Here is a 26,073-nt window from a genome sequence, read left to right as displayed (position 1 = left end):
CTCTCTCTCTCTCTCTCTCTCTCTCTCTCTCTCTCTCTCTCTCTCTCTCTGTGTGTGTGTATGTGTGTGTGTGTGTGTGTAGACCAAAAGATAATGTCACATCCTCTGGAATTGGAGTTATAGACAGTTTTGAGTCACCTGATACCAGTGCTAGGAACTGAACCCCAGCCCTCTGGAAGATCAACAAACAGTCTTCTTAACCGTGGAGCCCACTTTCCAGACCCCAAGTTTCTCTAAAAGGGAAAAAAAGTCATTTAATGAATTCTGATTTGGAATTAGGACAGGATTTTCAATAATTTCAACAATGGCCCCAACTATCTGCCTACCGTTTTATAGTACATATTCATACACGTCCATCTTCTCAGTGTCCACTGTTACAAAACCAAAACGTCAGTCACCTCCAGGACCAGATGTTCACCCAGGATTTAATTCTTTATATAAAATAAATAAGCATGCCCATCTCATTACTACGCAAATTGCTTTCATACTTGATTGATAGCAAAATTGTACATATGCCAAAGAATGATTTTTAAATAAATCTCTTTGTGTTTTATTAGCAATAAATGTTTGATTCATACACTTGTTTTATATCCCTATGCGCCCAGAGATTCCTAATATTCTCTATGTACAAAGGAAGCTTCCAGGCTGGTGAGATGGTCCAGCGGGTAAAGGTACTTGCTACCAAGCCTGACACGAACCGAATTAAATCCCTGGGACCCACAGGGTGGGAGGAGAGAACCACCTCCTGCAAGTTGTCCTCTGGCCTCCCCATATGCACCCTGCCACCCCATTAAATAATGAAGTGTTGGGCTGGAGAGATGGCTCAGTGGTTAAGAGCATTGCCTGCTCTTCCAAAGGTCCTGAGTTCAATTCCCAGCAACCACATGGTGGCTCACACCCATCTGTAAAGAGGTCCGGCGCCCTCTTCTGGCCTTCAGGCATACACACAGACAGAGTATTGTATACATAATAAATAAATAAATATTTAAAAAAAAATAATGAAGTGTCACACGATTTTCTCTTTAGACGGGGTCAAGGGTGGAAAGTGTTCGTACTTGAAAACAAGCCCTTGAAGGTTAGGTCTGGGGTCACACCAGGTGAATGCAGGTGTAGTCTGGGAGTCACTGTGGGAATCCTAGGTGGCAGGTCCTTGCTACTTGACTGGCCTTCGAGCATTACTATAGCCTCCGACACGGAGGAGAGGCTGGTAACGGAGACTCCAGGAGTCTCTTTGCCGTGGCCTGGTTTTGTGCCGTAGTGGTCATAGGAAGTGACTCTTGGGCAGCCAGTGCTGGGTCTTGAGGGGCGATGAGACCTTCTCTTCACATGTTCCAGGCTTGCCAGGCCCCTGCCAAGTGTGGGTGCCTGCTGTACCAGAGTCCATGCTGACAGAATGGCACCACGGACAGAGGCCACCAGACAGCCAAGGGACTGTCACTCCTGGCTTAGCCATTTTCTTAGAAGTCCGAGCCGATGGAACAGGTGGTGGTCACGAAAGTTGCCAGGGGAAACAAAAACAAAAAGCAAGGAAGTGGCTGCCAGAACAGCATGAGCCAGTCAGCAGGGAGAGGGTGACCCAGGCTGCAGGGGAGGTGTGAAGCCATCAGGAGGCCACAGGTGATAACTGGTGGACCTCAAGGGCTTGCCTTCATTGGGCAGGTAGGTGTGTTAGTCCTGCTTCCCAGTGGCCCTCACTGAGCAGCTGATCCTATCACATACAGCCACATTCTTCTACTTAAAGAAGTTTATCTGCCCCTCTGTGTGTGTGTGTCTGTCTGTCTGTCTGTGAGTACTATAGGAGGTCAGAAGAATGTCCAGTCCCCCTGGAGCTGGAGCTACAGGTGGTTGTGAACCGTCCCAAGTGGGTTCTGGGGGCTGAACTTGTGTCCCCAGCAAGGACGGCCGCATTGCACTTTATATACAGTTGTTGGCCCCTTTGTCACCGCACCTTATGGAGAAGGTGCTTAGGGAATCCTATTACAGAGGAGGAGCCTGCAAATCGCAGTATCAAGCACGGGGCCACCGGAAAGATCTGAAGTTGGGACACTCCCTCTTGCTTCCAGGGTCTCTAACTTTGGTCCGTTCCTCTCCCCTCCTCTGTCCCAGGCAGGACCCAAAATAGCTGCCCCTCCCTGGTCCTGAGAGGTAGGGCCACTCCTGAGTGAGAGCTGGAACTCCTCCCAGCTGACCCTTGTCTCCTCTGCACTTAGCAGGCACCAGTGAGGCCCCTGGGACTGAATGAGGTGCCATTGAGAAGGGGTTCAATACATACTGCATTGTGCCCCGACTTCAGAACTGAGCCTCTTGTTCCAAAGCCTTGGAAACAGAGCTCTGGCTCACTTCCTTTCTCCTGGATGCTGAAGTCCCGACGTATGTCGGGAAATGCCAGGCCCTTAAAGATCAGTAATTGTTGGTTTCCAGGGAACACGGGCACTTCCCGGGGCGAGGGCATCGTGCGTCCTGCTGTTGGCCAAAGCTCAGAAACTGACATCCACAAACAGACATGGGCTACTTACAGAGGATCTTTCGAGTAAAGCCATTAAGATGTCTTAAAGTGATAAACATAGACGGGCACGGTGCATGGGCCTTCAGTTCCAGCACTTGGGAGGCAGGTGGATCTCTGCAAGTTTGAGGTCAGCCTGATCTACATAGTGAGACCCTGTCTTGAAAGACAAAATAAATAAATTGTGAGTGCTTCCCTTCAAAGGGCCTTAAAAGATGCCCAGAGGGAAATATGAGAGCATGAATTCAGTCTCCTAAGCCCACATCAAAGAAGCCAGACACGAGGCTTGAAGATGGCTTAGTGGTTAAAAGTGGGTTCTGGTCTTTCAGTGGACCCAAGTTTGATTCCCAACACCTGTGTCGGATGGTTCACAACTGCCTGTAACTCCAGTTCCGGAGGACCCAGCACCTCTAGATTCCAAGGTTACCTGCATGCGTGTGCACACACACAAACTAAAGCAAAAAAAAAAAAAATGCAGAAGATAAAAACACAGTCTTGCTCTTGCAGGAGCTACCATGCTTAATTCAGTTTTTAATCTTCTTTATTTTTCTGTAAAATGGGTCTCCGTCATGTGTCCCTTTCTTCCTGTCCAACCGTAGCTGCCTCCTTCCCTTGGCAGTCTTGTGAGCCTGTCTCAGCTAGAATGACCTGCGCCCAGGGCACATCTGGAAGCATCTGGAACCACATGTAGATGTTATCAGGAAGGTGATCGGGCCTATAGCATCTAGTGGGTGGGCAAAGTCCAGGAACCCTGCTCAGCACCCCTAAAATACAGAGCATCCCCCCACGGTGGGGACTGTCAAGCCCCAGACATCTTACTGAGTGACCCTCAGACAGACGATACCATCTTTTGACTAGGGCCATGGAATCCTGTAAAAATGGTGTCCACTGGGTTTGTTGGGTCACATTGGGATGACATCTAGCTGTCCACTTCAGAAATACTTCATGCAGTGTGACCCCCAACACACACTCACATACGCAATCAGCAAGTGACTCCTGCTAATTCTCTCACAGTGTGACCTCCTCCCACACACACTCACACACCACGTATGCTATCAGCAGGGGACTGTTAATTCTGTCGTATGCCACTGTGGAAGTTGGAATTGCGGGGCTGAAAGGTTGTCAGCAATCTTGATTTTTAACAGCTGGTGCCAGACTGTGCCTATCAGACTGCCGCCTTTGCCCAATGAACCAGGTTCACCTGACCTATTTTAAATCTTTTGGGCAGAGCCCCAGACCCGGGGATGGAGGCACTCTCTCACTATGAATTCTCTCTGGCCTGCCAATAACTCAAGAACAGGATTGACACTGTGCTGACAGCGAGTGTTTAAAGATGTTCGATGCCGGTGACAATAGAAAAAAAGCCCATTACTTCTTTCCATTTGGGTAATAGCGAGGAAGATAAAAGGTGCGGCTTTGCCTTCCCCCTTTGAAGCAGCATTTAATCACAAGGCTCTCAAGTGATTAGACAGGCCTGTCACCTTCCTGGGACTCCTTATTCCACAGGCCCGTTCCTCGTCTGCACATAAGATCTCGCTCAGTGCTCACGGGCGTGGCCTTCTGTGTGGCTGCCTCCCGCGTGCCTCAGCAGTTTAGCGGAGGCCTGTGTTTGGGTCTCTGTTTCTCTGCAGTTAGTGGGGAACCTGGACCACGCCCTCTGCCACTGAGGAAGAAGACAGCCCACCTCCCCCTGGCCGCCCTTTGCAAGTCAGAAGAGAAAGCGAGCAAACCAGGCTGGCAGTGTAGAGCTGACCTCGCCTCCACTCCGTGGCTCTCAAGTGCCTGTTGGTGTCCTCTCTTTCAGTAGCAGGCCCCTGTGGAGCTCTTGCTGTCCCCTCCCGGCCGGGCTCTGGGTGGAGGTGTGCCTGACCATTTAAGATTCCTGCCCAGACAAGGGGTAGCCCAGGGCTCCCCAGTCACAGTCTAGTTGAGGAGCGGACTGAGCCTGTCAAGGAGGTGCAGGGATGTGTAGGTGTCATGGTCTGGGAGTAGAGCTTCTTGACTCCAGCAAGGAAAAGATGAATGGAGAGTGGATGAGAGCCTGGGTAGATGGATGGGTGGATGATGGACAGACAGATGTAAACATGGGTGGATGGGGATGGATGGAAGATATGGATGGAAGAGATATAACATATATATATATAATCTTAATGTATAATATATATCATATGTCTCTGGAATCCTCCCTGAGTTGGGGCTCGGCCATGGACCATTGGCTATCACAGGGTGCTGATACGATGTGACCAGATAAAGAGGGGGGGCCTAAGGGACGTGATGAGCTGACTGCCTGGATGCACCTTTGGGAACCTGGGGGTGTGCACAGGTGCAGCAGCCAACCTCTCTCCCCTTCAGTCCCAGACATTGCTCCTCAACAGTCCTGTCACCCATGAGTGACAGTCTCAGCAGAGAGACCAAGTTGGGTTACTTTGGAAATGGACGTATTTCTTAATTTTCCCCTCTGTCTTTTTGCTATAAATGTAACTGAATGTGTTCGTAGCTGTCATTTGCAGAAGTGTTTCCATGGAGGGGACTCTTCTGGGGGAAGCTCCAACCCAGCCCCTGGCATCCACATACCCAAAGGTCCTGGGATGTTCTGGTGGAAGCTGCACCCCGACCCCTGGCGTCCACATACCCAAAGGTCCTGGGATGTTCTGGTGCAAACCCCGCCTCAATCCCACTTCTACAGGGTATTTAACCTGGGCCCCAGAAAACAGACACATAGTACTTTAGTCTCTCTTCCCCTTCTCCTCTCTGGGCCGGGGGTGGGGGGGTGGGGGAATCATCTGGGAGCTTTTAACCCCATTAAACCTGGGCTTTTTCTAATTCAGATTGATTTGGTCTGATTTGAATTGCTGTGTCGGCAGAGAGGCTTATCAGGTTACAGGTACTTTTCAGGGATGTTCCCCTTTGTTGCGGGTGGGGGGGCAAGGTGTGCTCTGGATCCCCATAATGGTCATTTTGTGTGTACCTGCTGATCCCTGTGTCCCTTCAAAGTGGTATCTATCTCTGTAGGAGACTTTTACCTTTATTTTTAACAGAACACATTGCGCATGCAATACAGGGGTGTTAGCTCAGGTATAGAGGCCAAAGGTCACCCAACCTCTGGGATTGTTTCTCAGGAGTTTTTGAGGCAGGGTCTCACTGGGACCCTGGCTTCTTAGTTATCCGAGGCTAGCTGGTGGTGAGCGCCAGGGATCAGTGCTGGGATTTCAGGTGTGGTGTTGTGCCTGGCTTTTCACAGGTTGGATTGGCCCTTGGCTTTTAAAGCTAAAGTTATCTCAACCTCTTTGGTGACCTCTGGTCAGTGTCCCTGGCCCCATGGCCATGCTTCTCATGCTGCCTCGGCTGCTGTTGGGGGATGGTCATCTGGCTCCCTGGCGGTTTCAACCTCTTCTGCCAACCCTTTCACGGGAGGGAATGGGTCCTCGGGTTTGGGTGCAAAGGACTGTTTCAGGTAGTGTGCTCTGGGGACACCTCCCTGAGGTGCTGGCCTTTGACCAAAGACCAGAAAGTACTCATGGGAACAAACTTGTGAGTGTTATTAAAAAAAAAAAAAAAAAAAAAAAAAAAAAAAAAAAAAAAAATGTGAGTGTTATTAAAAAAAAAAAAAAAAAAAAAAAAAAAAAAACAAAAAACAAAAAAAAACACCTTCCTAGAAGCAGCAAGGGTCCTGATGGGGACATGTTGCCTGCTGCCTAGCAACAGAACACAGGTGTCAGAGGAGAGAGTCCTAGAGCAGGGCATCAGGATAGCAGAGACTGAGTTTGAACATCATCTGTCAGGATTGCTAAAGCCAGGATTTTGGAGTGTGGTGCTCATTTCTTATGTCTGGTTTGGTGTCTGTAACCTCAGTGAGAGGTAGAGGCGCAGGGATCAGAAGGTCAAAGATGTCCTTGGCTATATATTGAGTCAGAGGCTAGCCTTGGCTACCTAAGAACCTGTCTCAGAACAACCCAGGTGTGTGGTGCAGGCCCTTAACCCCAGCACATGGGAAGCAGAGGCAGGTAGATCTCTCTGAGTTTGGAAGTCAGCCTGGTCTACATAGTAAGTTCCAGAACAGCCTGAGCTACATGGTGAGACCCTGTCTTAGAAGGGAGGAAAAACAAAACAACAACCAAAAAAAAAGCTACCACGAACGAAAGGCCCCTCCTAACCCTCCAGATGTGTCTTTTCCTTTTGCTCTCAGTGTGGCAGTGATTGAAATTGCAGGGGATTAGGGGGTGTCCCCTCGCCATTCAAGATCACTTGGCCAGAGCTAGGTACCTAGCAGAGCCAGCCAGTCTGTCCTGACAACCAGAAAATGTGACAGAGCCTGATGCCTGCTCCCCAATCCTTCAGAGGAAACGCAATTTTAAAAAAAATCACGAAAGTTCCTACACTAAGAAATAAGCGCACCTTGGTGGGGGGGGGGGCGGGGGTTGAAACGACACCTGAGAGGTGGCAAAGCTATTCCTTGGCTGTCTGGTCTAATTTTACTTGAATCCAAGGGCACGGGGAGCCAGTTCATATTCAAATACAGCAGGCAGTGGGGGAGGGCCGTTGACGGAGTGGCCAGAACCCCAGCGACTGGGGCTCCTCGGAATAACAATGAGGCCGCCCGCCGGGTCTCCACTAGGCCGGCCTAACGAGATTAGATTTTCATAAATTTCAGACGGTGCCAATTCCTAATTCCTCCGTGTGTGCGGCCTGGAGGCCAGACAGGGCCGGTGCCAGCTGCTTGTTAACTGGGAAGGAGGCTACTACCCTCCCCTGAGGGACCCAAGGGCAGGCTTTCAGCGAAGGCTAGTGGGAGCCGGTGGGATCTGCCCAGCCCCCACTGTGCTCCACTCTCAACTGGAAGGCTGGGGGCAGCACATCTACCCTGAGACCAGGTGGTTGGGCCCGTTTGCTTCCCACCCCCAGTTTGCATTGGGAAGGAGCTGTAGGCTGGAATTCAAACCCAATTCCTTCTCCATATAGTACATATAGTCTGCCATCTAGCCCTCTAGAGTAGGCACAAAGATGTTACCAGAAAGGGTGCCACCTTTACCTTAACCAGCCTGAACTGAAGCGCAGCTTCCTTGGCACATAAGCAAGCTCGGGACCATGCTGGGATTAATGTGTGCGCCACTATGCCCTGTTTGTCTCCTTTTGAGACAGGTTCTCATGTAGCCAAGGCTAGCCTTGTCAGCATCAAGGACCAGCTGTGGAGGTCTTCCTTCTTCCACACAGAATGACCCCTTTCCACTCCTGCCTGAAAGTGTAGATAAGGCTGCTCTTGACCTGGTGTCAATCCTCCTGCCTCACCCTCTCAAGTACTGGAATGAGCGACGTGAGTGACTGTGCCTGGTTTTACTTCACTTTTAATCTAGAGAGTGCATTCTCAGCTCTGCTATGGGCAATGTGGTCCGGACGTTGTGGTTTTGCTTCTCTCTCTGGCCTTGCCAGGGATGCGTCTGGCTGTACCGGGCCTCTGTGAATTGAGGAAGCTGTCCTCTCCCCAGTTGTGTCTGCCTGTGTCCTGAGTATCAGGACTCTTCTCTCTTCTGAACCCAACACCCTACTTCGCTTCGGAGGGTGTTGGGCACCCTGCCCTGCTGAGGGCATTTCCTGTCCTGCCCAGTGGCCAGCCACATCTAACACAAGCCCTTGATATAGACATCCCCATAGACTCAGATTCTTGTTTTGGATTCGTGTTTCCTTCTCCTGGCTTATATGAGTTTTCTGGGTCTGGGTCTTGCTTCAAGTTGGTAGTCGTGGGACCAGGTGGTCACGTGTATGTGCACAGAGTCCCCCCCCCTCACTGAGGGGAGCAATTCTCCCACTTTCTGGACACAGGAATCCAGACTTGTCAAACCCAACTGGCCCTGCAGGGACCTCGTCCATTGTCCCCACATCCTGTCAGCTTCTGCCAGCCCCTGCTGCCTCAGCTCCTGTCCCACCGGTCTTCCCAGGGCCCCAGACCACCCCAGGAGGAGTGTGGTAGCCTGTCCAGTCCCTCGGCTGCCAGGGGGCAGGAACAAAGGCTGCCTACATCTCCCGCTCTGCTCCCTTTTGGCCTGATGTGGGCAGAAGCCCCGGAGACAGCCAGAAGGGGTGTCTCAGGCCAGGGTGAGGAGTGCAGAGTTGAGGGGGAGGGGTTGAGGGCCTTTTGGGGGAGTGTGGGTGTTGCACAAAGTAGGCCCTGTGTCCCTTGAATGCAAGGCTTTATCCTGGGTTCAGCCAGACGTGAGTGCCCAGCACATTCAGGCCTAGCTGCCTAGCCCTGGCCCTGCCTCTCCTGCAGTGACCTGGCCTTCCTCACCATGGCCCTATTCAGGCTCTGTAGGGACCACTAGAGGGGGTCCCTATTTGAGGAATGGGTGAACCCCAACAGAACCCTCTCCGCCGTACCCCCACCTGGCTCCTCCAGGGTGAGGTGAGAATGGGCCTAGTTCAGAAGCTCCAGATGAACCCAGGGCTGGGGTTGGAGTCTCAGCTGTGGCCACTTGGAATGGTGATCTCCTTCACGGCTCTGTGTTTAACCTGAAGATTCTGCCCTTCCATGAGTTCTGAGAAAATGCTTACTGTCAGGGGAAGGTCAGTCCCAGCTTCACACTGTCAGTAGCAGAGTGGGTCCTGCCTAGATGGTTGCCATAGCGCACACAGTGGCCCGTGGTGTGACGGACCTGCGGGTCTGGTGAGCAACTGTGGGGTGTGGGGAACAGGTATTCCGGGGACTGAGTGGGACTGAGGGGATAGCCTGGGACAGTGGGAGACTGAGAGAGCCCGTGAGCTTCTATCCATTCCCAGTAAAGTGCCCACCTTGAGTGTGCTGTTTGATGTCCTGATCAGGGTAACGAGGAAGCCATGGGAGAGGGTTGATCCTGCTCGGGTTTGAGGTTTGGGCATAAGGTGGCTTTCAGCCCCTCCTCCTCAGTTTCTGTCTCTGGTCAGCACAGAACTGAGTTACCCTTGCAACTGAACTTGTTGCCTTGGGGCCCCTTCCGTCTTTTGCATCAGGGAGTGCTCCCCCCAAGTTTTCCCTCTAAGGCGGGAAGGCATATCACTGTGCCCCTACCTACAGCAGGGCCTTCAGGGTTGACCGTGGTCTGCCGACTCCAGTGTCCTGCAGTGCTCCTGGCATCCTGCCTGTTGCTGGGCCAGGGACCAGGAGGGGGGCACTGCTGGTACCAGCTGCGGCCAGCTGCTGAGTCTCGGCCACCAGACTCAGCAGAACCACCCACTTACAGTGTCAAAAAAGCTTCTTCCCTTCCCAGTACCTGAGGGCTTTTCCTCTTTCTGGGGAGAGATAAACCAAAACCGAAAACAAGAAGCAAAACAAAGGAGGACCTTAATATCAGACTGTGTCTTTGCTAGGAGTCTAGCCATGACCCTGTGTGGTGTGTGGGACTATGGGGTATCCTTTGTGTGGCTGTGTGATGTGTGTGCTTACGAGCTATCTGTGTGGTTGTGTATTGTGTGTGAATTGTTTTGTGTTTCCTGGGGTGTCTTTGAGGTGTGAAGCAGGGTCCGCCCATTGGCTTACTGGGGTATTTGCTGGAGTGTCAGAATTGCGGTGGGATGTTGGGGATGCATGTGGGAATGTTGAGCTGTGTAGATGCGTGATTAGGAGTGTTGGGGCTGTGTACATGTGTGGGCATGAGTGTTGAGCTGTGTAGATGCGTGGTAGGAGTGGTGACTGTAGGTGCGTGGGTAGGAGTGGTGGGCTGTGTAGATGCGTGGGCATGAGTGATGGGCTGTTTTGAGGGATATAGAAGGGCTGGGGTGTTGGAGTGTACAGGATGTACATACCCTAGGCTGTTGTTTGGGGGAGTGTAGAAGGGTTGGAAAGTTGAGATGAAGAACCTTGGGGTATAAGACTGCTATTTTGGGGTGTTTAGGAGGGTTTGGGTGTTAGTATGGGAGAATGTTGACATAGAAACACTGGGCTGTTGTTCGGGAAATGGAGAGATGTTGGAGGGTTGGAATATTGGGCTGTTTGGGGGTGTGTAGGAGGGTGGGAAGTTGGTGGGGAGCTGGGGTGTGTAGGAGTCTTGGGATGTTATTTTGGGATACGCAGGCGGTTTGGAATGTTGGTGGCGGGGAGGGCTGGGGTGTGTAAGAGCATTGGCTTGTTGTTTTGTGGGTGGGAAGGTTGAGTGTGTGCATGCTCTGTATTGCCCTTGCTTCTGTTCACATTTTACCCAGTATTCCCTTGGCCCTCATGAGCCCCCTCTTCCCCACATCAAGGACCCTGGCTACAAGGGATCTAAAACACAAATTCCTTTCTGAGACCCTGACCATGCCTGGCATCTCTGAGGACTGAGACTGTGTCCTCATGCATGTCCGTGGTTGGTGCCAGGCCACTTCCTGGCCAGGGTCTCTGAGCTGTCTCCCCTGGGCCTGAGTTCTCAGCCTTACATCGATGGGAGCCTTTGGAGGGCGCCTGGTCCTAAAGTCTGCTGTATCTTTCTGCCCCACAGCGGAGCTGGAGTTCGTGCAGATAGTGGTCATCGTGGTGGTGATGATGGTAATGGTGGTGGTGATCACATGCCTGCTGAACCACTACAAGCTATCGGCCCGCTCCTTCATCAGCCGACACAGCCAGGCCAGGAGGAGAGACGACGGACTGTCCTCAGTAAGTGACTCTTGGGGCTGCGGCCTGGGTTTTTAGCTGCACTGAGCACTGACAGAACAACCACCGTGCCCTGCTTGGGTGTCTCAGGAACCCCTGGCCTCCTCCCGTCACATAACAAGAACTGCTAGGTGGATCCAGCTCTGCAGCATGCTCTGGGGCCCAAGGGTGACTGAAAGTCTGGGCTGAAGGAATGTGCACCTTCAGGGCAGATGTGATGCTGTGCCTGAGCCTGAATGCCCAGCGGTCCCAGGCACAACAGCAGCTGAGAGGCTTCTGCTGTATTCCCAGAGGGAGCAGGAAGTGTCAGGTACAATTCTGTGGGCTCCCCAGAGCGTCTCTGAGGAACTCCGCCTTGCAAGGCATCTTAACCTCCATGGTTATAGACAGGGCTGTGGGGAGCAGAGAGATGGGAGACAGCTAAGGAGAGACAGCTAGGGTGTATAGAGACAGGTCAGGCCTCCCAAGGCCATTGAGAAGCCAGATGAAGACAGAGCAAAGGGACAGCTGGTGCTTGACTGGGTGCCCACCAGGACAGAGGTGTGGGAAGGATGCCCCCAGTCTTGTGGCTGTGACCTAGATAGAAGGAGGTGGCAGTCCTGTCCTTTCGTCAACATGCCAGCCACCAGTACGGAGGCCATGGAAGCAACTGGACACCCGAGAGGCCTCTTCCGGGGCCCGAGTCTCATCTGGCTCCTCAGGTGTGATGAGCCGGGAAAGGCTCCTCCTGAGTAATTCAGGCTTGGCACGGTAAACCAGGCTTCTCTGGCTGGAAGGCCACCTCATCCACGTGACACCTCCTCACCCGCCAGCTCTCTGCTGAGGGTTCCCTGTGTGCCCAAGCTCCCCTGGCACAGGAGATAGCCAGGACCATCCCAGGGCTGTGGATGGCAGAGGATCATATACAGGCAGGGGCACCACATAAGGGACTTGTGGCTCTGGGGGATGCTGTGGGTGAGAGCTGCAAGGGAGCAGCTCTGAGGTCCAGTCTTATAGCTGGAGACATGGCACTCCTGAGAGGGAGGGAGGACCAAGGACAGCTCGCCTTGGGGTCAGAGTTCAGGGTCTTGGAGTTCAGCCATCCTCAGAGCCCAAGAAGCCAGTGCCCCCCGTGTGTGCCGAGCCCCTTGTTAGCCTGAGTGACACTGGGTAACTAGTTGCAGGTCATTTACTTACATCCTACCAGGGGCAGTCAGTCACTAGAGTAACTTAATGTACCCAGAGGGGCTACTTGGTCTCTATGCAAACAAGTGTGTGCACACGCACACACACTAGTTTTGCTTGAGCAAAACTGGTCTTGCTACTTCTGGGGATCCTAGAACCATCCTCTGCAGTACTGAGAACGGTCATACTGTACCAGAGGGGACCCTGGCTGACACAAGCTTATGCATTAGTACTGATCCATTATTACTGTGAGCCTCAGGGACTTCCTGGACCCAGCCGCATCCCACTGGACTCCAGAGCCACTGCCTGAGTAGTCATCTCCTGTGGGTGGCACTTGCCCTCTTGACTGTGACATCGGGCCCCTTTGGGAGCCTCTGTCCTGCCCTCAGGTGCTCACCATCAGTAACAGTGAGGGGAAGGGGGACGTAGCCCCTTTGCGGTTCACAGTGCAGGCAGCATAGGAAGCTGCTCTCTGGGCAAGCAGGCTGTGGCAGGAGGGAGCTAGCATGTGTATAATCCCAGGGGACAGTGGGGACAGTCGTCTCCAGGATGGCTCAGCAGGTGCTGGGAGGATGGGACAAGATCAGCCACGCTGGGCAGAGTTCCCCAGTTTTGGGGGATGTCCCAGGCTGGCAGAGGCAACTAGAGTCTAAGAGCTAAGCCAAGACAGAACTGGCCATCGCCCGAGACAGCAGGGCCGTCGCTGGCAGGTTTGGGCATCTCCGCTAACGTCAGGCCCTGTTTCAGTGCGTCACCAGTTCATGGGGCAAGCGCTGTGACAGACAGAGGCAGACACACACCCTGAGGGCAGAACCGGCATCTGCCGTATAGGAATCTTGCCTGCCATGCCCCGGCTCACCTGCCTCATTTGTTATCTCTGTCACCTAGCAACAGGCTTTGCCATCTGCCTGGCAAGTAGTACCAGCCATGAGTGAAGTCTAGGGCTCACTCCCTCGCAGAGGAGAAACTGGGGCTCAAGAGAAGTGGAACACTTGCCTAAGGCCAGACAGCTTTCACGGCAGTGTCATGTGACGACCCCACAGCCCACTGTGGGGTGTGGTTAGCCAAGAGTGTGAAATGCGACGACCACAGAGGGGCACCGGGAGCAGATGGCAGAGGGAGAGGAGCTTGTTCTGCATGGACACCTGAGCTCAGCTGCTGAGACAGACAAGACATTGGGCCACAGGGAGAGTGTCTCCTTCACTCTGTCCCCAGAGCCACCTGGCTGCATAAACAGGGAGCCCAGGGGAGACCTGGAGCAGAAGGTGACGTTCCCCTGGGACTCCCTCTTTCTGACATAGTGTGTCTGAGTTGTCTCCAGGCCTTGTGACCTCCCAGAGAGACCCAGGTACAATTGTCTGCCTGGGCTCTGTGTGTCACACTGGGCTCACCCGCCCCTCCAGGCCTTGCCCCTTGGGTGTCTCTGGCAATGACTATTTTTCACGGTGACTTTGGAGTTGGGGCTCCCCTCCTACATCTCAGTACACCTGCCCATGTGCAGGTCACCTCTCCTAGGCGCGGAACAGCAGAACCCAGACCTGCCTGGCTGAAGGCCTCAGCTGCTTCCCGCCCTTGCCTTCACACTGACCAAGTCGCTCTCTGGGTGTTTTTCCCACGTTATCAGCATGAGGGTCAGGTGCAGGGGAGATGCGCATGCCCACTCCTAAGCACAGGCTGTCCTTCAGGTGTCCACTGAGACACCCGGTCCCTACCTTGACTTCCTGTCCACCCCTCACAGCCTGTGCCTGTGACGTTGCACCTGGCTGTAGGTATCACCTCCTCGGCGGAGGCTCCCCTGGGGAGCGTGGTTTGTCAGCGAGGTTAACCTCAGACCAGGAGCTCAGCTAGGATGAAGCCGGGCTTTTATCTTCTCATCAGCCCTTGGCCTAGGTCTCCTGTTCCCCATGGAGCCCAGCCTGCCAAGTTTGTGTTCTGGGGCCAAAGGCAAAACTATAGTAAGACCAGATACAGGGGTCAGCGAGAGTGGGAGCTCGGGCCCAGGTTTAGAGATTCAGGTCTTTCTCAGCCTGCATCAGGGTGGGTCCCAGCTTCTCACCTGCCAGAGGTTTGCCTTGCAGAATTTGATGGTGACTACTTGCCCACAGGGAGGGAACAGTTGTCACTGTGGAGCTGAGGGGAGCATCAGATGCCCACCTAGAAGCAGCCTGAAGGGACTTTCCGGGCAGGTAGTAGCTCTCAATCTGGAGTTGGACTCAGGTGGGCATCTTCAGGCCTCATCAGCTGGCCTGGCCCAAAGACTGTATGCCTGGATTTGTGAATAAAGTTTTATTGGCACACAACCCTGCCTGTTAGTGTCTGTGAGTTATTAGGGCTTAACAAAGCAGAAACTATTCCAAGTTTATTTTTTCTGATACAGTGTTTTTAGTTAGCCTTTGAGAGTTCATGCATACGGAAATGCTATTCTGACGCTTCGTGGAAATGGAGGGCAGACTCCTGTTCCTGGGAGAGGCTGTGGAGACGCTGTGGTGAACCAGGGCAACCCAAGTGAGAAGTAATCACAGAACAGCAGCCCACACCACAGCTCCTAGCCAGTGTCAGGAGCAAGGAAGGGCCTTCGTCACTGCTGGCTGGGACTGTCCTCCTCCCCACAGTGGCTGCCTGAAGCGCTAGAGTTAGGGAACACAAAGTGATGGGTAAGTGGTGGTCAGTGATTGTAACGTAGGCATGAGCTGTGAACCACACTAGATGCTCGCATGGGGGATAGGGTAGCCCCTCCCGGCACAACTGAGGCTTTGCAGAAGACAGGCCACGGTGAGCAGGGAAGATGCGGTTGTGTGCAGGAAGGGAAAGAGCCAGCGTTCAGGTCTGCTTTTCTGTTGCTGTGATGAAACATTGTGACTGAAGGTGGCATTAGATGAGGAAGGGGGGGGTACTTCAGTTTTCACTTCCAGGTCACAGTTCAATCACTCAGGGAAGTCAGACTGGAACTCAGGCAGGAACCTGAAGCAGAAACCAAGGAGGGGCCTTGCTTGCGGTCTCACTCTCCAGCGCATGCTCAGCTAGTTTTCTTCAGCGTGCCCAAGGATGGTGTCACCCACAATGGGCTGGGCCCTCCTCCTCAGTCAGCAGTCAAGACGGCATCTCACCAGCTGGCAATAGGCCACTCTGATTCTGGCCGTTTTTTTTTTTCAGTGGAGATTCCTCCTTCTAGGTGACTCTAGGTCATGACAGACTGACAGGAAAGATTAGCCAGGGCAGCTGGGATCGGAGGTACAGGAGGTGCGCATCGCACATGCTGTAGGCAAGGAATCGCGTGTGAGGGCCGCGGTTTGCTGGGGTGGCTGGGGCTCATCCCAAAAGCCGCAGGAAATGCAAAAGAATCTCAGTAGATTTGGGGGAGGATGTGGGTAGGAAGGAGTAGGCCCTGTGTGGTGGTCAGCAGAGACAGAGCAGAGTCAGGACCCTGGGAGTGCAGCCTGTGAGGCCTGTCAGAATCTCAGCTCCCATCTCCCTAAGTGTGTGCCTGACTTTATCTGCAAGACAGGCCTGGAAGGCTGGTTCAGGCCTTCACCATCCAGAACACAGAGGTACCCAGGCAAGTGAACCATGGGGCTGTTTGTGGGAGGGAGAGCTGAGGGAGGCTCCAGTGAGTGGGGTGAGGACAGCAGTGGGGAGCTGGGAGGAGACACCTGTGGGTCTGGCTTGTCCAACTTAAAGGTGGCCGGGGCCATTCTCTATGGGAAAGAGACATAATCTCCGCCTGCAGGTGCGGTCCCCGGAACTGCCTAGTGGCCACTGGGTAAACTGCGAGCCTCTGCAGCTCGGGGAGAGACTTCTTCCCCAAACTCTAGGAAGCAGCTGTCCAGAGCAGTGTTAGAATGAAGGAAGGGTGTGTTCATCACCTGGTTTGTGATGATGGGATGTCGGCTGGTATTTGACAAGATTGTAGCCTTTGAGTATTCGAGTGTATTATTTCTGTAGGTACATCTCAATGAAGTCAAAATTAAGGTATCCTTTCCCCAAGCTGGGAGTTACACCTGAGTAAGTTACACTCAGGCAGCTCAGTTCCCCCCCAAGATCCCACAGAAGAGGACATGAGCTTCATGAGTGACAATCGTCACACAAATGACTCCGTGTCTGTTGATGGATAAAGATGTTTGAGACTCGAGAGCAGTGGTTCTCAACCTTCTAATGCTGCGGCCCTTTAACACAGTTCCTAATGTGTTGTGGTAACCTCAACCATAAAATAATTTTCATTGCTACTTCACAACTGTAATTTTGAATGAATCGTAGTACTAATATCTAACATGTAGGATATCTGATGTGTGATGCCCAAAAGGGTTGCGACCCACAGGTTGAGAACCACTGCTCTATAGAGACCTGGGCACTGAACATCCGCAGGAAATTGGTCCCACAGTGGCGTGGACAATCTAAAGGCCCTGTAGCATGTGCTTAGCATGCTGAGACATGCCTTACCTGGTTTCTGTGAATTGGGGGAGGTAGTGGTGGCACCTGTCACTTTCTGTTGTACCCTGAAGGTCAGGTGATTGTCACATTCAACATTAAATTCATTCACCTCTCCAGCCAGATGTATGCATCCACATGTTCGGGTGCTGACCCTAAATATTCTGGGCAAGATCTTATAGGGAACAAACAGTTCTGGAAGAGAAGGCAGGTGGGAAGGCCATGCAGGGTTTCCTTCTAAGCCAATTAATTACAGATTTGCTCTAATGCCCAGAGAAAGCTGACTGCAGGCTTTGAGAGCGGGTACCACCTCAAAGATGGTGCGTGTGCTTTGGAAAGCCTGACAGGGCAGCAACAGGAGCTGCAGGAGAAGCCAAGGAGGCCGTGGTGGACTTGTCCTTGCCCTCACAGATGTGGGGAGGGTGGAGGATGAGAAGCGGGTGAGCCCAAGACTTCAGGACGAAAAGTTTGCATCTAGGATGGGTGGAACCTTGTGTCAACAGCTCCATCCACTGTTGGTTGATCTTGTACCCTTTCCCACTCTACAGGAAGGATGCCTGTGGCCCTCAGAGAGTACGGTGTCGGCCGGAATGTCAGAGGTAAGACCAAGCCCCACCTTCCCTCCTGTGGTACCCCTTGCTCTCAGAGGCTGGACCCTTGTCCAGCATCACACACACTCCCTGATTCCAGGGGGGTCCCCAGCAGCATCTACAGCTGGCCCTGTTTTTAGGGGGCTTCCAGGGGTTTACCTGGGGCAGCCCCTACTGAGCCCTCAGCTCAGTCTCTGAATCTGGGGATCCAATCTGAGTCTGCCTCCCTCCCTGACCTTACTCTCCGTCCTCCAGCCGCAGGTCTATGTCCCTCCTCGACCCACTGACCGCCTGGCTGTGCCCCCTTTCGTCCAGCGGAGCCGTTTCCAGCCCACCTACCCCTACCTGCAGCAGGAGATTGCCCTGCCACCTACCATCTCACTGTCTGATGGGGAGGAGCCCCCACCCTACCAGGGTCCCTGCACCCTCCAGCTCCGGGACCCTGAACAACAGCTGGAGCTGAACCGAGAGTCTGTGCGCGCACCTCCCAATCGGACCATCTTTGACAGCGACCTTATGGACAGCACCATGCTGGGAGGCCCTTGCCCCCCCAGCAGTAACTCGGGCATCAGTGCTACCTGCTACGGCAGTGGTGGGCGCATGGAGGGGCCGCCCCCCACCTACAGCGAGGTCATCGGTCACTACCCAGGGTCCTCCTTCCAGCACCAGCAGAGTCACGGGCCGCCCTCCCTGCTAGAGGGGACCCGGCTCCATCACCCTCACATTGCCCCCCTGGAGAACAAGGAGAAGGAGAAACAAAAAGGTCACCCCCTCTAAGAGTGGGAGCCGGGGCACCTGTAGGCAAAATGGCAAAAACACTCTGCACTTAAGAGAGAAGAGAGAGGAAGGCAGGGGACACACAGGCCTCGTGGCATGTGCCAGTTCTCCTCTATGTGTATAAATATTTACATGTTTTGTGTGGTCTGAATGCAGAAGCTCAGAAAGCTTGCAAAAAAAAAAAAATTACCACATTTCTTTGTCGAGCCGCGTCTTGAAGGCAGAAGAGAAAACCCTCCACTAGTCTTTTCTCATTGTTCTTAGTTGAGCTCCGTGCGTGAATGCTTAATTTCTTTTTGTTTATGATGGTTTCACTTAACTTTAAAGACATATTTGCACAAAACCTTTGTTTAAGATCTGCAATATTATATATATATAAATATCTATAAGATAAGAGACACTGTATGTGGGAGAGCAGGAGTATTTTTGTACTAGAAGAGGCCTATTAAAAAAAAGTTGTTTTCTGAACTAGAAGAGAAAAAAAATGGCAAATTTTTGAGTGCCAACTCCGAAAGTGTGTATTACCTTGTAAAGAAAAAAAAACCTACAAAGCAGAGGTTTAGAGCTATTTATATAAATGTTGAGATTTTGCACTATTTTTTAATATAATATATCAGTGCTTGTTTGATGGAAACTTCTAGAGTGTGTTGAGACTTGAAGGAGAAATGTTGAGTTCAGTCTGAACAGAGCAGTGGAGGTTCCCCTCCGGGTCTCAGAGGGGCCCCCTGTGCAAGAAAGGCAGGCTTCCCAGAGTCCTGCACCTGCAAGCCAGCCGAATGCTTCTGTCCAGATCGGCTGTGAGCAGTTACACATTCCTGCCGAAGGGACCCACATCGTCCCTCTGGGTTACAGCTGAGTCAGGACTGCCCCCACAGAGGCACCTGATTTCAGATGCCTTTCCCAGTATGAAAATAAACTGTTACCGAAGGAATCTTAGTTTTTTTTTTTTTCTTCCTCTTAAAACATAAAAACTGAAGGTTCAGTGGAAGGGGTAAGGTGTGCCCCAAAGCCAGAACTACTTCGTGCATTTGTTACCGGGCGGAGGCGGGAGTTGAGGGGGATCCAGCGGCTAACTTCCTGCAGAAGGGGCTTGGACACCAGTGTTCCAAGGCTGGTGTGTATGCAGGTCTATCTACGCTGGCATGTAAGAAAGGCCCAGGGTGTTAGCGCTCGACCTCAGACAATCTATGTTCACCTTATTGATTTCTCACTTCAAGAAGCCAATTAATAGTCAAGCCAAGATGGGAAGGGACAGTCGCCCACGTCCCCCCAGGAAGCCCAAAAGGGTTAGGAAAGACTGCCATCAACACGAGCCCATACCTCAGGCTCTAAATGCCTTGCCTTCTCACTGGCGCCATTCTCTTCTACCCGGAAACGGTTGTTTCTGAGGTGAGCATTTGTCTGCGTGAGGTATGATAAGGATAGCTGTCCTGTCCTACGGGAATACAGGAGAAAAGGGGGTGTGTGTAGTGAGGTCCCCTGGGGTTCAGCAGGGGCATGCCTCAGGAGTCTCTGTAGTTCATGGGGGTGACCCCACCACCTCTCCCCATCCACAGAGGTGTAAACAAGAGATGAGGGCCTATATCTTAGATACAGCACTTTTTATTACTTGAAAATCTTTTGGAGTTCAGACCACCATGCCTGTTTGTACACATTTTTTTAAGTATAGGGTACCCCCTGTGAGCCCAGAACTCTGCAGACCTGCCTGACAGAAAATCCCCATGTCTGTCAGTGTCGAGAGCAGCTTCCCAGAAGGGGTTGACTTAAAATTGGCTCCTCTCTCAAAGAGGATTCTTTGAAATGTCACAGAGATATCAGAGTTTGCTGTTCCCCAAGGTGTCCCCGTGTTTTCCTGCATAATGTCTGATGCCTTATGGAGGAAGTGCCCTCCTTCTGGGCTCAGGGTGGGGGCACTCCTGTCCAGTGTCTCATTCACAGGGCCAGTCCAACAAGGGCTACTGCTGGACCTTATTGTCCCCGTCATTCCTGTCCCTTCCGAACCATGGATGTGCCCTGCTTGGTGAGGCCCCTCCTGGCCCTCCAGCCTTCTTGTGGAATACTGCATGTGGTTCCGTCCAGGTGGGAAATCTAGACACGTGAACGTCCTTTGTGTATGTACCCACTGTCCTCTGGGGCAAAACTCACTGTCCGTGCTTCTTTGTATAGGTTGTTGCAGAAGCTTGCTGGACCAATCTGGCTTAGGGGCAGGTTCTCTGACAGCAACCCCAGGGTTGAAAAGTGGGGTCCCTTGGATGTGGGTTGTAGGAGCTTGAAGGGGGAGGGGCTTGTCAAAGTCAGAACACCTTGTGTCCTGAGCTAACATGCAGGCTGCTGTCCGTGGAACCCAGGGCTCTGGGAACTCTCCTCTAGGTGTTGGTCTTCCCGTGGTAAGTTAGGCAGGTCCTGGGAAGTGGCTGCTTAGAGAGGGAGCTGGTGGCTTGGGAGAAGGGGTTCTGAGAAAGTGACAACTCTCGGCTCCTCCTGTCCCAGGTTCCCACGTCAAGTGTTGGCCCTGCAGAGCCCAGGCCGCAGGGTGGCTTGGCAGCACCCAAGCCTGTGTGGCAGCTTCCCAGGCCCGGGTCTGTGGGGTAGCCTTGCAGGACTTGGGTCAGCATGACTTTGCCTGCTGCAAAAGGAGCTTTTACAGAAGTCTGTTGTTTGAGCAAAAAGCTAAGATATGACCTCATACCCAACATGCAGCCGGAATTAGGGCCGGGCAGAAACCAGACCCCTTCGCTGTTGGTCCTTGCTGTGGCCTGCGTGACAGACGTCCATGTGCGCCCCAGTTTCCAGAACCGTAGAATATTGCAACGGTGAGAGAAAGTGATCTGTGCTCTGGACTTCAGAGCTGGAAATGCCGCTGCATGAGAGAGTGGTGGGCCACACCACCTGTGTCCCCCACAGCCCTCCCCCAGCACGTCGTCCTGCTGCACTGCTGTTTGGCTTTGGAATGCAGCTGTCCCCACCCCACTCCCCTTCTGTTCCTGGTCAGCACCTGGGATTTCTCCATGCCTGGAGCACACCACTGCGGGAGACTGTACCCAGGCCCGAAGAAGCTGTTCTTTATGTATCTATAATCTCTGGTGCCAATGATGGCGTTCTGAAAAGCCGCAATACAAAATAAATTTTACAATTCTTTGGAGAGTAAATTTTCTCCCTTTTTTATTTTTTTAATTTATTTGTTTTTGGTTTAGCTGTGTAGCTCTGCCCGCCCACTCCCATCCTCTGCAAAGCCCAGGGCGCGTGGAGTGAAGACAGGCTACAATAGCTGCTGGGGACCCTTAAACAGTTTGTTCAACCTCTCTATTTCAGATCAGATGGTGCTGCGGGGCGGGGGAGGGGCGGTATGAGAAGAAACCCTTGCTCCCACAAGTGGCTCCAGTAAAAGGGGGGGGGTGACTGGTGGGGTTAAAGAGTTGTCTAAATATTACCATTCTGCTGTCCTGGGAAACGATCACTTAGTACCTGAGGAAGGCTCAGGTAAGGTCTCAAAGTCTGAGACACAGGCTGTGTGCGAGAGGTCTAGTGTTGCCCCTGACGCCAGTGGAGGGGAAGAGCAGGCTGTTAGCGGGTGAAGCCCAACCTCAGGCTGATGTCAGTGTGGCCTGTAGGGTAAGCCGCTCCCTGGAGTGCTTGACACCAAGCCTTTCTGGTCCTCAGTGCCCCCAAAGTCCTAGCAGCACATGGGTACCCCACCTCTGGGTGCTAGGCTCAACACAAGGCTCTTGGATGCTGGGGCAGGGCACATAGAACCCCTATAAGAACTGCAAGGTCTATCCCAGCCCTAGGCCTGGTCTGGACTCCAAATCCCAGCAGGCCAAATTCTGACCCCTCCCTGGGGATGGGGTCAGGACCACTCCCCAGGGTACTTAAGTGATCTCCCAAAAGAGGAACACATGGTCTCCCTTTCTTCCTCTTGGGGGTGGCGTTTCTGCTTCCCAGTTCCCCCTCGGGGCCACCCAAAAGCGCAGATCTCCCATTATACCTGGATATTTCTTAAAAAAAAAAAAAAAGCCATATTTCAAACTGCTTCCTAAATACTTCTCATGTAAATGTCAATTAACAGCTTAAATAATATGTTCAAGCCAGGACTGTTAACTTCACCATGTAACATTTTTATAACTTAATTGGAACAGCCATTTTACTAGTCACTAAAACTCAAAATCATAAAAAAAAAGAACTGCAAGGTGATTTTATCACCCCAACACATACAGTACCCAGTACAGAAATGGTTTATGTAGCACCATCTTTAAGGCCCCGGGTTTTTAAAACCATCAGTATTCAGTCAATACGGAGGTGGAAGTCCCAGGGGTGACTGCCGTTTGGCCTCTGCCCAGGGCTACCTAAGCTTGTGTGAACGTCTCAGTTCTTTGAAAACTGCTGGACCAGGGCACGTGGCTGCCCACCTTCAATGCACGCTTCCTCATAGAGAATCTGGGAGGAGCCTAAAGAGCTTGGTCCGCCACTACTCATGGCGCCCCACGTGTCCCCAAGTCAGCCACCCTTATGGTCACCAGGTGCCCCTTCAGCCTCTGGATCACTCACAGAGCCACAAACACTAAGGCAGAGCCAGGAGCTAGCCCAGCTAAGGACAGCCAGTGCTGGCTGTGTGCCTCCTAGGTGCCCAAGTTAGTAACTTGGGATTGAGTGCCCCCAATCCTATAGCACCCACAGGTGAGAGAGAAAGAGAGGGAGGAGTTTGGGCCTCAAACTATGGAGAGGAAGAAAAAAATACCACAATAAATGTTTAATTAACCGTCTAGAAACCCGAGCATCATGTCAAATTCATTAACCGTTCTATTAGTTGTCATGAAAACTTCATGATACTTAGCTATAGTTGAAGAGAATTTATAGTGGGATATTCTCACCCAGTAAGCATTCCCAAGAGTGATATTTGGCGAGGAGACTATGGCCACCTTTGACGAAGTGAATTTCTAGTGGGCAGATAATTTGTAAGATAAAATGTTGGGTTTTTTTAACAGTCCATGGGTGGGGGGGGGGAGTGCTGGAGATGACTCGGTAGTAACGTGCCTGCCATACAAGCATAAAGACCTGAGTTCAAATCCCCAGAACCCACATAAAAGCTGATGTGGCAACTCACACCTGCAGCTCCAGCACTCCAGTATTTGGGACTGGCAAAATCTGGAGATCCTAGAGCTTGCTAGCCAGCTAGTCTGGCAAATCAGTGGGCTTTGCGGTGGGCGACAGATCATGTCTCAAAAATAAAGTGGAGAATTCTAGAAGACACCTGACATTCTTTGTGCGCACACACACACTCAGTGATGTAGAGGAGGACACCTGACACTCGTGTGCACACACACACACAGTGATCTAAAGGAGGGCACCTGACACTCGTGTGCACACACACACAGTGATCTAGAGGACACCTGATACTCCATGCATGTGCACACACACACACACGTACGCACTCAGTGAAATCCAGATGTGTATCCCTGTGATCCCTGTGCTCTGGAAGCTGAGGCTGAAGATTTGCTGCAAATCTGAAGCCAGAAGAGAGAGAGACCTTGTCTCAAAACAACACACAAAAAAAAAAATAAGTAAAACACGATGTTGCAACTATAAAGTTCAAAGTCAGGTATGAGTCAGGTATGAGTCAGGTATACCCAGTTGCTGGGTATGGGAAATATGGAAAAGAGATTCTGAAACACGTTGATCAGCGGTGAGGAAGGGGATAAAACCTCCCTCAGACACGAGGGCTGACCAGTGGCCACCTTCCCTGGCCTCTGGCCCACTTCCTGCAGATGGCTATCCCTATTGCCGATTCCCAGCTCACGAGGAAGAGGCCTTCTCTAGCCTTGTATGACTCCCTGGGAAATGGCTTCTCTGAGAGCCTGGATGGGTGCCTGGCCTTCCAACCCCAGGTGTCACACACTGCTGACACAAACCAGGTGTCTAAACTGGCAGATAGCCAGTTGTGGTCTAACCTGGTACATGACCAGACAAATAGGGCTTTGTTCCACTGCGAGACAGCTGGGGACAGTGATAGAAAGGCAAGCGACCTATACCACGTCCTTAGCTCCCCGAAGAGACCTGGTGCAACCAGTCCCAGGGTAAGAACTGTGTGATCCCACTGTCAAAGGGAAACAGAGACCCATAAAGAGCAGAGCCTTGTTCACGGCCCAGGGCTAACAAGTAGAGATGCCCAAGTGTGCCCAACTCCAGTGGACAGAGGGGGATACTGAATTGCTCTGTCTTGTAGGAGCTGTACCCCCAGGGACTTCAAGAGGGTGTCATCCCACATGTCATAAAAGATCTTTTTTCTTTGCTCTAGACAGGGCCCAGAGACACCTGGCAGTCCACTTCCTGTCGTCTTCCATGTCTGATCTCTGACCAAACCTAGCTGGCGGCCTTCCTTCTTCCCCAGAGTCTGGTTATGGGGAGGAAGAAGATGGGTTTCGCCAACACAGTATGTGGTAAAAATATATCTCTTTTAAAAGAGAGATCACAAAACCTAAAGACTTGGGATCAGTAACATGTAATTATCCCCAGCTTTGGGTGGAGAGTTCTAATAGTTTCTAGAAAAAACAGGAGCATTTGGAAGGAGTGTGCTCTTGCTCTTCAGGAGAAAAAGGAGACCAGCTTGGCCAGTCATCTTGTATCTCAGGGCCCTTCCTAGCCTGGAGGAGGAAGCCCCTTCCTTTCTTCCCCATTGGCCTTGAACCCCACCAGAGGTTCTGAGTGTGCAGAGCTGAGAAGGCAGCTTCTTAGGACTCAGCTTAGCATCTGCTAGAGAAAGAGGCTGGGCACTGCTGGGTGAGGCAGGGGATGACCTCAGGGCAGACACAAAGGGGCGTGTCCTTGCTCTGTCTTTGAGGAAGAGCCTTGTATTGGCAAGGACACCTGGGTCTCTGCCGATGTCCATTGTGATAGATATTGTTGTGATCTGGAGTACTGTGACCCTGATTTTATCTGGGCACACAGTGGTCCAGAATACAGACCACCTTTCGCAGAATTCCTTGTGTGTCAGGATCATAGTCCTGTCGGTTAGGATGTAAGTGGAAAGTATGTGGAGCCTGCAAGATGTGTTCTCTAAAAGGGGCTACCTACTGCATTTGTTTGGTTCTGCTGCTGTGATAGACATTATAAAAAAGCTAACAAACAAACAGCTGGAGAGGGAAAGGTTTGTTTCAGCGTGTATGTCCCAGCCCATCCCAGAGAGACACCATGTGAGAACCTGGAGCAGAGACCAGAGAGGGTGCTGCTTCCTGGTTCATGCTCAGTCAGCTTCTCATAGACAGCCCAGGACAAGCAGCCTAGGAGTGATGCCTCCCACAGTGGTCTGGGTCCTCGCATGTCAATCATCAGGAATCAGATCTGGGCAATTTCCCTACGGATGCTCCCTCAGATAGCTCTGTATTCAGCTGACCCCTTAAGCTGCCAAGGATACCTGTCCTTTACTCCTTCCTGTGAGAAGGAATGCGAATGCACGTGTGATAGGTGGAACTCCAGCAACCCTTCTGAAACATAAGGCAAGCCCAGGCACACGGGCTACAAATGGCGGAGCAACAGTTTGAAAAGAAGCTGTGTGGTTGCACCAAATCCGGGGTTCCTGCCACCTGCTCCATGCATGAGAAATAAAGGTGCATCTGCCTAGTCTACTGCTGAGGAAGCTAGGGTAACTCCAGTATCGAAAATTAGCTTGAAAGTTTTCTTAAACAAAGACGAAGAATATAAGATAATCCAAACATTTAGAAGTAAGAATTCTGGCCAGGCAGTGGCTGCACACACCTTTAATCCCAGCTCTTGGGAGACAGAGGCAGGTGGATCTCTGAATTCAAGGCCAGCCTGGTCCAGGACAGCCAGAGCTGCACAGAGAAACCCTCTCTCAATAGATAGATAGATAGATAGATAGATAGATAGATAGATAGATAGATAGGTAGGTAGATAGACAGACAGACAGACAGACAGACAGACAGACAGACAGATAGATAGATGGATGGAACAAAAGAAGGAGGAGGAGGAGAAAGGAGAAGAACTCCCAGGAGGCATTATGATTC

The 26,073-nt window shown here is 52.0% G+C and overlaps 1 protein-coding gene across 1 annotated transcript in view; it reads left to right on the top strand.

Moving 5' to 3' along the window:
- The window catches only part of Pmepa1 (prostate transmembrane protein, androgen induced 1), a 51,248-nt gene extending 32,257 nt beyond the window's left edge, over window positions 1-18,991 (top strand). The window contains exons 2-4 of the mRNA XM_050152945.1: window positions 10,948-11,102; window positions 17,237-17,287; window positions 17,534-18,991. Coding sequence (XP_050008902.1) covers window positions 10,948-11,102; window positions 17,237-17,287; window positions 17,534-18,055 — 728 coding nt within the window. The 3' untranslated portion in view covers window positions 18,056-18,991. The remainder of the gene's footprint in view (window positions 1-10,947; window positions 11,103-17,236; window positions 17,288-17,533) is intronic.
- The last annotated feature ends 7,082 nt before the right edge of the window (window positions 18,992-26,073 follow it).

The sequence above is a fragment of the Alexandromys fortis genome, unplaced genomic scaffold (assembly GCF_014885135.2).
Source record: "Alexandromys fortis isolate MF-2015 unplaced genomic scaffold, M_Fortis_MF-2015_v1.1 scaffold_81, whole genome shotgun sequence".
Classification (NCBI taxonomy): Eukaryota; Metazoa; Chordata; class Mammalia; order Rodentia; family Cricetidae; genus Alexandromys; species Alexandromys fortis.
Note: the sequence above shows the minus strand (reverse complement) of the source record. Positions and strands in the feature narration are given on the sequence as shown.